Here is a 14,728-nt window from a genome sequence, read left to right as displayed (position 1 = left end):
CTATCCCACTCCTCCAGTTCTTTCTGACACAGCCCAGTGATAAAAAGCGTTTACCTTCCACTCAGAACAGTAAGCCTGAAATAGCCTCTCTCTTTCTGCCACTGAAGTTTCAACAAACCCCTCTCACACCTGCTCCTGGTGGCTTGGCCTTCAGGAGTTCCTCTGGTTTGGAAGTCAAACCACCCATCAGCTCCACACCCTGCAGGTAACTGAGCTGATTTAGTCACCTCCCTTTGGAAACTGCCCTGGCCAAACCAACTGTGGGGTTTTTTTTCCTATTTCCAGGGCATCAGAACACTACATCACCTTCACTGAATGACCACTAAGACAAAAAGAAAAAAAAAATCACCAATTACATGTGTGGTGACCAGGAGGAGGAACCTGCCCCAGCAGCAGCTCCTGCTGAGAACTCTCAGGCTGGAGTCAGGCAGGCAGGGAATCACAGGGGTATTGAAATCCACTGCCACAACACTTGTGAGAGCTCAGTGAACTGCATTCCTGGGGCTGGGGGCTACCTGATTTTTCACCTTGCTTCACACCCCATTTGTGACTCCCTTGCCTAACGCCTTGCCCCATGTTGCTGATTGTGTCTTGCCTCAGTCATTCAAGTCTTCAGATCTGACAATATTTAATATTCTGGCATTGTCAAGGTATTTTTTAATTCACTTTCACTGGCCCAAGCCCAGTCAAACTCCACATGCCCACTGCAGGCATAATTACCACAGACCAGCTATCTTATCAAATGTTTTGTACAGACCATCATACCCTACAAATTATTCCCTGAAAGTACAGAAAGTGGCTGCAATTACAGATGCAAAAAATGCTAAGTGCAGCTGGGGAGCCTTCCTTTGAAGTGCAGCTTCCAAGAAATCTATAGAAAGCTGTAGCAGACACTCCTTCTCAGCTCACAGTTTACGTCAAGTCTTGTTTAAAAGCACTCCAAGGAAATATATATGTTAAATGAAACTGCATTCCAGTATGCTAAAGACTTCTGCTGCAGTCTCAAAGTCTGCTCTCCTCCAAAACACAGAGACAGAAGCAAAGCAGAACAACTCAGACTGTAAATTAGTTACTTGTTTGAAGCCTGCAACCCACAGAAGTGGCAAAGGAGAAGCTGCACAAATTCCTTTTTAGCCAACAATTCTGTACAGGCTTCTCAGGGACTACTCATCCCAAAGGACTGACAGTTTCTTCACGTGTTTTGCAGCTTTTAAGCCACAGGCTTTGGTTCAAAGCAGAGCTTATGAACAACAGCTAATATCCTTAGGAGGCTCTGCCTGCACATTGCTGGGAGCTTTCTCTCCTTTTCTCACAACTGGAGTTAACTTAGGAAAAATATCCTTGCCCTCCACACAGCACTCAATGTGGAATAAAGGATTTGGGACTCTTCAGAGGACAGAACATCAGCAGAGGAGCTCACAGGTAGGGACTGGGCAGCACAGCTCAGTTCCAGAGCTCACTCACCGAATTAAAATTCAGGTCATGGGCATGGCTGTTGCTGCCAGGAGCAGGCAGCACATCCTTTCTGGACAGGCAGAGCAGCTTGTTCTCCTTTCCTTTCACCATCAACTGTGAGGAAACAGTGGAGGAGCCAGGGGCCTGGTTAGACTGGAGACACCACCACCACCTCCAGCACCTCCAGCCACTTCCCACTGCACCCAAAGCCCAGCACCTCTGTCCATGAGTGGATGTGTGTGTCTCAGATGCTGGGAGCAGCCCAGGAGATCACAGCTTGTGATCCCCTGGAATGGTGTCAGGCATCAGAAACTCAGCACCAAAACCCATACTCAGTGATGCCAGTGGGGCCTGGCTGCCATAAAGGCTGGTTTGCAGCAGCAACTTGTCATGTGAATGCAAACAGAAGTAGCACTGTCAGGTGAACCCTGGGGAAATCAGCCTCTCCTGCCTCCACTCCTCCCTGCTCCCTGTCCCCTGCTAGCCAGGCAGAAGGACATGCCAGGGAATTCTTGCAATCTGTGGCACTTGTGCTGCTCAGTTGTGGGGTTATCTGAGTGGCAGGACTTGGACAGAGAGTGCAAATAAGACCAAGCTGAGGGAACTCTCCCTCCACGGTGCCACTGCTGGGATGGAAATTGGGCTTGGGGACACAGCCCTGCCTGTGCAGCCACACATGTCAGGACCCAGAGGCTTGAGATGAGAACCCAGGGGAGCTGCTGGAACATGGAATGCCCATGGGGGCATCCAAAGGTCCTGCACTGGCCACTTTGCTCCCATTTAAGTGACTACTCTGACACATTTTCAGAAAGACAATCTCCACTCCACACTGATGACTGGCCCCAGTGAAAACGGCTGCCTGGCTGAAAACAGACACTGAATTCCAAGGCCCAGTAACAGCATCTCCTTGAAGGAATCACCAGCACAGGTTTCCAGCAAACACAGCTCCAGCTACGAGGAGTTAAACCCCTCCATCAATGCTGTGGAGCTTTGCCTTGCTTCTGTATCAAGTAACTTCCTTCAGTCCCACAGCACAATTCTGATTTGTCCAGGTGTGTTGGTTTGGGCTGGGATAAAGCTCATTTTCTTCACAGCAGCTCAAATGGGGTACACGCAGTGTCTGATGTGAATCCCAAAAAATCCCAGGGAACAGAGGAACAATGTTAAAAATCATGCACAGGATTATAGGGGACTGCAGCTTTTCCACACATTTCATAATCAGCTATTTTTTCATTACTATTCTTCAGTTTAAGCCATATATTCTTGTAGCCATATAATTTCAGGTATCTAGGCATGAAAACATGGTCCAGGACCCAAACCTCTGGTGATTTTACCTGTAGTAAACATCACAGCAGTATTTATCAGAAAACTCTGAACCCAGGAAAGCTGGACAATTTGATCTCCTCAGTCCTTATACACAGTTTCTTTTCAAGGAGAAAATCCTGACCTTTCCTGGCCAGACTCTCTGCTCTAAATGCCTTGATGTGTGTTTACAGAAAAAATCAGACAAATTAGGCCAGACTCTTTGCCAGTCACATACAGGCAAAGATGGACTGCCCATCAGTTTATAATTCAAAGCACACAGACTGTGACGTATATTTGATTAATGGTTCAGTTTTTAAAGACAATTTTTTTTTTAATGGAATGGAATAATTACAAGCACTCTTCCCTGAGAACATTAAGCCAGAAAGAAAGGAGGGAAAAAAGTCCAACACTGTGTTATTTGCTTGTATTTGTAGGAAGCCCATGAGGTGGCACTACATGAGTGGCTTCCAGCCCTGCAAACAAGCATTCTGGGAACACACCAAAGCACAGAACACCATAACCTGAGGCTCCCACAGAGCAGTTCAGGAAGATTCCCCCTGCCCAGCAAGAGGCAGAGAAGGATCCTACTCTGAACTGGGATGAGCATGGATGCAGGGTTTTGACAGAGACCTTCCTCTTTTGCTCTTCCTCCACAGAAAAGGAGCTCACTGAGCTGCGTAAAGTCATGAAAACCACCAGAGCAGCCTCTGATGACCAAGAGCTAGGATGAGCTGGCCTCCAACTGAGCTCAGCTTATTGCAAACTCCTCCTTTGACAATCCCTTTCTAGGAATTCTGCCCCAGGGTACCAGAAGGGGCCAGGATTAAAATCCCTGTGCTGGCATGAGATGGGTGTCACCTTTTGTGTCAGCTGGTGTGGTGGCTGACAGTCTGGTCAGAGGGAGAGAGTCAGATAAACTTTCCCAGACATTCCTCTGGGAAGTTTTGAGAAAGCTCAGAGAAAGAATTAAAACAATTCTGCAGCTGGTGTTTTGATTTAAAATGTGTTGTTAATTGTAAAATGCTTACAAGAAGGGTGCTGTTCCTAATTAACCAATAGTATGAAGATCATTACATATAATAATTATTATATTTAATGATAAATATTATTATAAACATTTAATATTATTATTATTATTGTTATTATTCTGTAATAATACACAGTCTCAAGCTACGTCAGGGAAAGTATAGGTTGGATATTAGGAAAAAATTTTTCACTGAAAGAATAATAAAGTACTTGAATGTTCTTCCCAGGGAGGTGGTAGAATCACCATCTCTGGATGAGTTTAAAAAAAGACTGGACATGGCACTTGGTGCTATGGTCTAGTTGAGGTATCAGGGCATAGGTTGGACTCGATGATCTTAGACGTCTCTTCCAACCTCATTATTCTGTAATTAAAAACTGATCAAGTCCACCTTTATGGTAACTGTCTATAAAAAAATGTGTCGTTTCTAATAAACTTTGCATTTTACCTTCTGAGACCTTAGAGTCTATAGATCACTTTATTCACCTGTCCTCAATACAAGAACCCAGCACCCACTTACCAGACACTCGATCGACACTGTACATCCTCTCCAGCCTTTTCCTGTGCCACCCAGCCTCGCCAGGTGGGTGCTGCTCCAGCTCAATGGACTGCTGGGAAGGGGCAGCCAGCCTGGAGCAGTTGGGACACTCCTTGGAGCCCTGGCGGCCGCCCGGCCAGGCCTTGCAGTGCCGGACGCCGTGCGAGCCGCCGGCGCCGTGCGCGTGGTGGCCGTGGTGACACTCCTCGTGGGCAGCCCCCTTCATCACCACCAGTTCCATGCTGTCATTCTCGTGTTCCGACAGCATCGGCCTCTCTCCAGAGATGGTGTAGACTCGTGGCTTGGGGCCCTCGCTCGGCATCTTCTCCGCCTGCTCCTCGGTGAAGCTCCTCTCAAATTTGCCGTCCGAGATGACCGAGAGCCTGCGCTTGTTCTGGGCCACCTGCTGCATCTCAGGGGAGTCCTCCTGCCCGATGTAGGAGTCTGCTAGCAGGTGATCTGAAACAAAAGGCACATTTTCCTTAAAGCAAAGCCCCACAGACACTGGCAAATTCAGGAGGCTCTTTGCTACTGCTGTGTAGGGGAGACAGACACAGGAGGTCCCTGCAGGAACCATTTCAGATGAACGTGTGCCCATCACCACCTTCTAAACCTTCAGAGCAGGCATTGAAATGAGAGATATTTCTCACAGAGGGGTCCAATATTTTAAGCATGTGTGGACACCCAACAACTCTAGCAGCAAATGCAGGTCTCATTGCACAGCCTGAAAGTGCTGCCATGCAAGACAGCCCTGGTTCAGCTGCAGCCCTGTTCAGCCACACGAGGGCTACAGAGCTGGTCACAGTCTGCAGGACAAGGACCAGCACCACCTTCTCCAAGTGCCAAACTCCGAGTGTTTGGCACATTGAGTTCTTTCAGAACACTGGCAAAGAGGCAAACCAACAAGGTCTGTTTGGTTTTTTTTTCCTCCTGATTTTCTGCCAGGTGGTTTGACAAGAAAGAAATGCAGCAAGACTTCAGCTGGCAGCTGCAGCAGAGCACCCGGCTCGCGGCACGCCCCGGTCCCACAGATGGCCACGGCTCGGCCCGTGGGAGCTGTCCTGGAAGAAAACACAGCCGCTCCCTTTGCAGGGTAGGAAGATCCAAAGGAGAGAGGCCCATGAGTGCAACTATCTTTGGAGCCCACACACTGGATGAAGTGCCAGGAAATCTCAGCATTTCCATGGCAATTCCATGCATGAACCCAACAGTAGCTCCCACCCACCTGCTAATCCTTTTTCAAGTGGCTGTTAATTACCTCTTACACTTCCCTTCAGATGGGAAGCAGCTCAGGGACTGGCAAAAAGGCTCAGCAGGGAATGCATTATTTATGTGACTGCTACCCAAAAAATGAAATCATTACTGTCCAGCACAGACAGAAGCACTCAAAACAGAGGCAGAAAGCAAACCCAAGCCTTTACTTCAGTAGATATTCATGGAACATAACTTCTTCGGCTACCGAGTCATGACCTGGAGGAACTCCTCCACAATTTGAAGGCTTGGCTACCTTGCAACTGGCCATGAAGTGAAGGAGGAAAAGGAGAACGACCTCTGGACAAGAGTGGTGGTGCAAGTGTGCAACACAGACCTTTCACCCCTGCCACATTCTGCTGCCCATGAAGTGCTCCTGTGCCCCTCTGAGTGGAGCCTTCCCAAGCTGAGGCCATACACAGCTTTTGAATCTGAAATCCATCCTGTAATATGCTCATATTGCCCAGACCCTCTCCCTCTGCTCTGCCTGCAACCAGAACTGAGCTAGTACCGGTACAGGGTGTCACCCTTGTCTCATTTTTCTGCTTGAGATACAACTTCCCCCAGCACCACTAGGAAATAAATCAGTCTCTGCCCACTCTGCTCAAGAAGTGACTGTCAGGGCTGTTCAGGCTGACACAAGTCAGGTTTCCTTTCATTTGTCTCCTCACAGTCTTTGGATACTGGAGCTGGTCAGGAGGAGACACTGTAGGAGTCCTGAAGAAAGAGCTGTGCCTTTTGAACCTGCAGCTGATGCTCTGTCCAGGCTTCATATGAAGTCAAAAATCCATGTCCAGGTGTATCGAGGGGTAGTGCCCCTCAGATACAGCCCAGACAGTGTGAAAGGCTGGCAGGGCTCTACTTTGCCCCATGGTCAGTGTGGACATTTGCACCTGCTCCAGGAGGAGCCTGATGGACAGCAAGGGCCATTCCAGTGGAAGAAGGTGCTCCACAGGCTGTCATCCCAAAGCCTGTACCCACCTGCAGTGTCAGAGATCAGTGCACAGAGTGCTCACAGGCCCCAGATCTCTCAAACCACGTGTCACCCCTCAAGAGGCAGCAGCAGGTCCCCTACATCTGCTCTCCAGCAGCTCAGATCCTCCCCAGCTCCAGGATTAACCATGCTCTAGAGTGGGCATGTCTTGGGAAAACACCACCAAACGACTCCCTGAGATCTGCCAAGATCTGTGCTCACTAATAGTGCCAAACAAACCATTTTTAAAATTAAAAACAAAGGCCAGCTCTAAGTACTCTTCTCAACTTGTCAAATTTACTAATCTGTGTGGGCACAGTGACGCTACAGATTTCTTAAGACACCACAAAATCGTGGCTGACAGCTGCCCCTGCTCCTCCTGAAACTGATACTTGTATGGGAGATGCACAGCCTCCTCAGAGGGAACACACAGGAGTGTCACCTTCACTCTCACACTGACAGCTCTGGAATTCAGAGATCCAGGAATTCCTGAGCCATGGGATCCATGGCTAAATGGAAAAATGGAGTCCCCAAAGCACAGTATGCCTGAAAATGCTGATGATCACAGGAGCAAAGAGACCAATTCCAATCTCTGTTTTATAAGCACTGAGGTCTGTTCAGCTCCATAAAATTTACAGACATTTCAGGGGCCCGTGACTGGTGTCAAGAGTAAATTTTTTACTGAAATCCTGGCAGGATTGACCAGATATATATATATGACATAAACTACCTACCTGATCTAGCATGTAACATGTGAGGATAATTCTTTCTTCCTACCTTACTTGTCCCCTCCTCAACGTGTTTTTACTTGTACTTATATAAGAGTTTTCAGGATCTACACTACAAAGGGCTGCCAGCACACCAATGTGCTTTTTTTTTTGTAAAACAATTGGATAATTCTTCATTTTCATTCAATTTAACACCTTCAGTAATTACACACTGGAGAAGCAACTTCATATGCCAAGGGAATACGAAGCTTTATTCAAGAGCAGTTGTTAATAAAGAATTTATCTACAGAAAAAAAATACTGTGGAAGGAAAAGAGATTCAAACATCCATCATAATGAATTATTGGCCTGTAGAACAGAATCCACACCATTTCAGGAGTCTGTGCATTCACATACACAAGGTAACACACCAAGATGTGACCAGTGACCCTTGTCTGTGCTTGCAGTGAACAGGATTCAGGTGCCAAACACTGCCCTTGTTGCCACGAAGGCATTTGAGGCTAATAGTTTGCTTCTGCTAGGAAAGAAGTCAGGCTGGTCCTGAAATCAATGCTGGATTAGAGCTGAGCCACAGGGATATTGGGTGAGAAGAACCAAGGGACACTCACAGGAGCTCAGCAAGGACTGGAGCTGCCTTCTGGAGTCAGCTGCAGCAGGATGCTGTTAACACCCTCGTCTCGAGCTGCTGCTCCCTTTTTTCATTTCACATGGCTCTTGTCACCTCTCCCACTCCCAGCTGCTCCATCCTCCTGCCACAGCAGCCCCTGCCAGTGTGACTGGGCAGCCTGGCACAGCTCCCTCCCCTGCACCATGCCATGGAGCTGCCCTGGGAATGACTCTGCTCCCCCCGCTGCTGCCTTCAGCAGCAACACCTGAGTCTCACACTGCTGCAAAGCTGCTTAGGACCAGATAAATCAGCTTCCTCAGGTTCTCTTTTCACCTTGATTCTTGCTCTACGTGGATTTATTGTGCATGAGGAACTGAGCAGCAAGACAAAAGGAAGAAGACCAGCGTGCTTGTTCTGTAGGTCATGTATCCCTTGGTACCAGGTATTTCCATCACTTCCCTGCCCACCTGGGCCAAGTCCAGCAGGGCTTGACATCCAGTCCTGAGGGCCAAACCACTTCTCACCCCCCTCATTATGTACTTGAACACACAACCTTTTGTCTTTTTGGCTTCACTTACTCCTGTCTGACACTTCTTTCTTCACCTTCCACACAGCACTGCCCAACACAGGCCACATGCATGACCAAAGACTGACAGCAGTGACAAACCTGTGCTGGGAAACCAGCAGTGTCTTGGGAAATCAAGAACCCACATTCTCAGTACACGTAGTTCCTGATAATTAGGCAGTAAATTAATACTAATTTATTAGTATTAGATACTTACAATACATCCTTTCTCATTCAGTAACTCTAGCTTGAGCACTCACTCTGACTTAGGGAACAGAGAAAGGGCTTGCACATTTTCCTTTCACTGCCACCACGTTTCCCCAGAGCAGGGAAGGTGCTGGGATCAGCCCCCGCTGACTGATGCCTATCCATAACTTTGGAGCCAACTCCTATCTGCTGCAGACTGCCTTGTGACCCCCTGGGATGAGAAGTTTATAAATCAAGGCAGCATATAGCCACAAGGCACAGACAGAAGCTCCAAATTTATTCCTGTATTTAGCAGCTAAACTGATGATTAAAGCACCTTAGATTTAAAGCCTCCGCTCCAGCATCAGAGGCAAAGTGGCAAAGGGGAATCCAGATAAACCCTATTAAAAGAACATCTGTCATCTCAGAAAAAAAAATAATTCAGAGAGACAGTTCTTTCTTCCCTGTTCCTCCTCAGCTGGAACTCTCTGGACCTGATGTTTATGACAAGTAAGTTCCAACTTTAAATCAAAGAACTGCCACAGTCACTGAAGATGAATGGAAAGTTTTTGGGTGTAAGTACATGGCCTTGCTCATAGAAGTAGGAATGAATTTAATGAGGTTTTTACCTTGCACCAACTGATTCCCTCAGTGAGGGGAGCACAGAGGTGCTCTGGCCAGAGCTGAGGGTGCTGCAAAACCCTTAACAACCATTCAAATGGCACAGCTGAGAAGTTTCTCTTGCAATCACAACTCCAAGACCTCCCACATGCCTGTCCCTGCCCCTCAGGTTTGCTGGCAGGTCCTGCTCTCCTCTGCTCCCTCCCAGAGATGTAATGCAGAGCTTCTCCCCATGCCAGCTCTGTTCTCCCAACAACATGACCCCAGCCAGCCCAGCTTGCTGGGCTCAGGGCTGAAATGGGATCAAGAAATCATGGGAAAAAATGGAAATTTTGTTCAAGTTATTGAAGCATGAGGCAGGGGTGGAAGATACAACAATACAATGGAAGATACAACAATAAAAAAAAAAGTGACAGTGGCATTTCAGCCATGCAGTAGCTTCAAAGCCAAATGAGTAGTGGAATCACAGAATAGCTGGGGTTGGAAGGGATCTCTGAAGATCATCCAGTCCAAGGCAGGGTCACCTGGAACAGGTAACACAGGAACATATCCAGGTGGGTTTGGAATGTCTCCAGAGAGGGAGACTCCACACCCTCCCCAGGCACCTGATCCAGAGCTCTTTTTCCCTTCCTCATGTTGGGGTGGAACTTTTTGTGTTTCAGTTTATGGCCATTGCTCCCTGTCCTATAACTGGCACCACAGAACAGAGTCTGGCACCAACCTCTGACACCCCTTGGGGATATTTATGTGCATTAATCAGATCCCCTCTGAGACTGCTCTGCTCCAGACTAACCACACCCAGTCCTGCGGTCTCTCCTCAGATGAGAGATGCTCCAGACCCCTCATCACCTTTGGACCCTCTCCAGCAGCTCCTTGTCCTTCTTGAGCTGTGCACAGGGAACAGGCAAAGGCTGCTTCTGGAAGGGAGCTGCTCTGAGGAACCAGAAGGTCACTTAACTATGACAAAATGGCTCCAATTAGTCTTCCCTGCTCAAACAGGCTTAGAAAACAAACAAGCTCAAGATAGCATTGACCTGGCATCTCATAGGTGAGTAACCTTTTAGTCTGGTCTGCAACATTAATGTGAATAGATGAAATTGCTACTGTGAGACACGACCCAAAGGAGCAAGTGGCAGCTCTATCACCTCAGCATCTCCATGGTAACACCGTGACCTACGTCTTTGTTCCCTTTGTAAGCCAACAACACATTCCACAGCAAGTTTAGGATACGCCCACACCATCCTTGCACTGGCTCATGCTAGAAGAGGCCTGAAGCCCTCAGAGATGAGATTTCACATCCCTGCTCTGTCCTGAGCTCAAGCCACCTACAACTCCTTCCAGAGCAAGGGCTTTTCCCAAAAAGGGCACCACCACCTCATCAGCACAGGGATACACTGAGAGCAGGGCCAGCTGCACTGCTGGGTCTGTCCTGGGGACAGGACAAACATCTCTAGAGAAAAAGGCCAAGCTGGTGCTTCCTCTGAGCCAGGCTGGGCTGGCAGCTCCACAGTGTGAGCCAGGAAATGGAACATCCCTCTCAGAGCACTGCACAGCTGCAGCTTTAGTTGCTGGTGGCACAGGAAGCTCAGCTCACAGCTCACTCAGCCTGAAGCACCCACGAAGCCTCACCTGGGGTCTCTCCAACCCCATGCCAGTTTCTGGCAGCATCAGGCAGCTCCTCTGTGCCTGGCTGCTCCCTCCACACACACTCACAGCCAAAGCCCAGGCTCCAAACACGAGTGATTGAGCCAGTGGTGGCTGCACACCCAGCACAGACACAAACATGGTTTTGCTCCTGCCACCCCTCCCCACTGCCACTCGGCTTGGGGAAGCTCACAAGGGCCCTCTTCTCCTTACACACTCACACTGATGGCTGAAAAATCAGTCAAAATCATGCACATGCAAAACAACAAAGGAAAGACACAAAGATTACTTTTTTTGAGCTTAAAAAGAAGCATTTCCAGTTTCAGGTAACTGCCCCCTTTGGTTTGTCAGGCTGCAGCAGCCATGCTGGTTTAGCAGCAGCCATGGAGAATTTAGCTCAAGGCCTTCTAGACAGCTCCTGCCCAAGGCCCATCACCTCTGCAGCACCAAGGACACTTTATATTTGATCTCTCCCTCTCCTGTTTCCAAAGCCTTGCCCACACAGCTTGCCCACAGCAGCTGGTCACAGCAGGCAGCCCAGTGCTGCATCCTACAGGCCCCCACTCCAGCAGCAGCAGCTGCCCTCCCAATAACCCCAGTGAGCAAAACAGATTAAAAAAGTAACAGGAAAAAAACTCACACAGCTCCCTCCTGATCCTTGTGTCTGAATCCCAGCTCACCAGGACAGATCCCTGCTTCCCGAGACAGCAGGGAATTTCTCCAAGGCTCTGCTTGCTGTCCTTCTCAATGTCACTGCCCCATGCCCTGGTACCTTTTCTTCTCACAGTTCCAGAACAAGGAGATAAAATCTAATGTGCATTATCTCAGTGTGGGGCCTCTGACACCTAAGGTGGAGAATGTCCAAAATTCCATGAGCTCTGTAAGACTGATTACTTATTCCATGCTTTATTCTCTGCAGCCTTTTTACACTCCCCTTTCACATTTTAATCCCTTTCTGTATCTTTCTTCTAAGTCTGTCCCAAGGGACACCCACTTCTACATTAAAAGGTACCAGAAAGCTACAATAGTCAGCAAAGACTCTGGCCATTCTGCCTTGGAGGCAGAATGAATGCTGAATGAGGCAGAGTGCTCTGCATGGGAACCTTCCCAGACCTCCAGCCTGCATAAATAAACCAGCAATTAAGAGAGGCAGGAAGAGAGCAGGAGATGCATCACCACCCTGGCACCAGCTCCCTCAACACATCCATATCCTGTCACCTGCAGCAGATTCCAACCCTCCCTTTCTTTCTAATTCCTCAAAATATTTTAAAGATCAGGGGAAAAAAATCTGAGTGATCCCAAAGGGACAACCTTTCCATCCTCTGCATTCATACCCCACCACCAGGCAACTGCCCTGCTCCAAAAGGGAAACAAAGGGAAGAAAACTCTGCATGGTCATCATCCCTGACAAAACCTCTGAGAAAGAGGAGAGGTAAATGCACCTCTCCAGCCACCTGGAAAAAAAACTCTTCCAGAATAAGACACAGGAGAGTTGCATAGGAATAGTCACACAATGTTTCTGAGCCACAAAGTTCTTGGGCCTCACATCAGCAAGAATCAGAAGCTGTAACCAACAAATGCTCCCCCTCACCTCTGTTCCCCCCAGGTACACCCTGCAACAACTGCAAGCCTTTCTACCTCGTGCAAGCTGTGCAACTCCCCAGCCCTGCCCCAGCAAAGCAAGCAGAGCATGCACTCTGCACTTTTACTGAAAATAGAAGGTAAACACAGCCTTGCACATAACTCAGCCCTTGGATGAGGCAGCTGGCCTGTCCTGCTGATCTACAATCCCTGTGCAGCTCTTCATTACCACTCCCCAGTTTCTCCAAGACATTCTGTCACACGCAAACACACAAGCTCTCCAGAGGAGCCACCACAAATAGAAGTTATGACTGAAGAAGCAGCTCTTTGATCAGCTGTGGAATGTGAAGTTATGAGGGATGCAAAAGCCATTATATCTTTTCCTTTCCTTGGAGTCAATGGACTAAAAAGATAAAAAAAGGCAAACTGAAATGGACAATCCTCAGAGAAGAAAGTGCAGCAGAAGTGGAGCAAGATGGGGCAGAGTCTGCACTTGGCATCTCCCTCCACATCTCCATGGATCTCCTGGGGCTGCCTGGGGGGTCAGAGCTTCACCCCTCTGCTGAGGAGCTGAACCAGCAGACAAAGCAGCAAAGAACTCACATCCCAAAGATTCACACCTGCCTCATTTTCTGCATGAGGATTGCCCTGCACAGGGAGAGAGAAGGGTCCTAGCTCTTGGGTCAAGAATAGGAAGATCCTGCTCTTCCCTCTTCCATTTATGCCTCCATTGTCCCACTGATGGCTCTACCACCTTCCTGCTCCTCAAAACCCACACCTCTTTTCTGTCACTGCATTCATCAGTGACTTTTTAAACATTTCTTAAACCATTTTTTTCTGGACTGAACCAAGGCCTGCCTCCTTCCAGTCATATTTAGGCCAGAGCCCTCATCCCAGCTCAGTCTGCTGGCAGTGCAGGCAGCACCTGGGTGCACAGCTGGGGTTATGAGGGCAGAAACACGCCTGCTCCACCAGGCACAACACTCAGGTGAAAGGTCAGAGCTGACAGACACTGAGGACTCCATTCTTTGGAGCACTAGGCACAACACTCAGGTGAAAGGTCAGAGCTGACAGACACATACAGGCACTGAGGACTCCATTCTTTGGAGCACCCAGCTTTCAGGACCTAAGGCACCAACAAATGCAAGTGGGAATTCAGCCACAGCACGCAGGTGGGCTTTGCACAGGGAGAACCCTGCTCACATTGCCTCTGCCTGCTCTCCGAGGAGCTGGAGCCCATTCAGGTCCCTCTGGATCTGTGCTATGCCTTCAACTTCTGCAGCAGAGCCCTTCCTTGGCTTCCCTGGAGTCACTGGGTGGCAGCTCATGCTGCAGCTCCAGCACCATCCCCAGCCAAAGGTGAAGCCACCAGAACTTGCACAAGTGATCCTGAGATGGAATTTCTGCAGGAAGGAAAGACACGACTTCCCTGTGATCAGGCTGCTGGGATGAAATAAAAGGAGCCAAATTTTTCTACTTGCAGTGTTTTTTATTGGATAGCAACCTTCCTACTGGGGTTATTTATAAAGAAGTGTTACAGACTGTGTTAAGTTATACATTGCAGAATTTCATAAGATGACTTAAAAATGACGATTCTTTTTTTTCCCTCCCCTTTCCCTCAGAATTTAGAGTAATTTCTAGGGAATTTTATTCCTTTCCAAGTGAATACTTAAGGATCCCATAAGTATTGTGATATTTCCAAGTGTGCTTCTCACTGTTTCATTCTTGCCTGTGACTACTAAATTCTCCTGGATTCAAAAACAATCTCAAGGCTGATACACCAAGGAGCAGTGAGTGAAAAGGCTCCCCCAGAGAGCTTATGGATGTCACAAGCAGAGACAGGGCTGAAATGCTGCTCTGGGGAGCCTGGCTGTGGCACATGATCCAGGAGTCACACCAGCTCCATTTCCAGGCTCTCCTAACCCACTCAGTAACCAGGAGCACCCCAAGGATGAGTGAAACATCAGCTTTTTAAGTGCATATCAGAGAGGCTCCCACTCCCTGGATCTGACCAGGGCTGCCCAGACCTTGGGCAGATCTGCAATCTCCTCTTGTCTCCATCACAGATTCTCTGCCTGGCCCCAACATGACCCCACAGATACTACAAGGGCACTACAAAATGAGCAAGAGCCAACACTTCTTCCTGTTGGAAACTGGGGTGGGGGCTGCAAAAAGGACTGGCAGAGACTCCAGGTCACAGAAGAAGCTGCAGAAATGGCCACAATGGAAGGAACAAAAAAAAAAGGTTTGC

At 48.4% G+C, this 14,728-nt stretch overlaps 1 protein-coding gene across 7 annotated transcripts in view; it reads right to left on the bottom strand.

Moving 5' to 3' along the window:
- The window catches only part of NSMF (NMDA receptor synaptonuclear signaling and neuronal migration factor), a 45,227-nt gene that overhangs the window by 20,704 nt on the left and 9,795 nt on the right, over positions 1 to 14,728 (bottom strand). For all 7 annotated transcript variants that reach the window (XM_039720202.1, XM_039720206.1, XM_039720204.1 and 4 more), the window contains exon 3: positions 4,305 to 4,781. In XM_039720202.1, the coding sequence (XP_039576136.1) occupies positions 4,305 to 4,781 (477 nt within the window). The remainder of the gene's footprint in view (positions 1 to 4,304; positions 4,782 to 14,728) is intronic.

The sequence above is a fragment of the Passer montanus genome, unplaced genomic scaffold (assembly GCF_014805655.1).
Source record: "Passer montanus isolate IOZ18808 unplaced genomic scaffold, ASM1480565v1 scaffold43, whole genome shotgun sequence".
Taxonomy (NCBI): Eukaryota; Metazoa; Chordata; class Aves; order Passeriformes; family Passeridae; genus Passer; species Passer montanus.
Note: the sequence above shows the minus strand (reverse complement) of the source record. Positions and strands in the feature narration are given on the sequence as shown.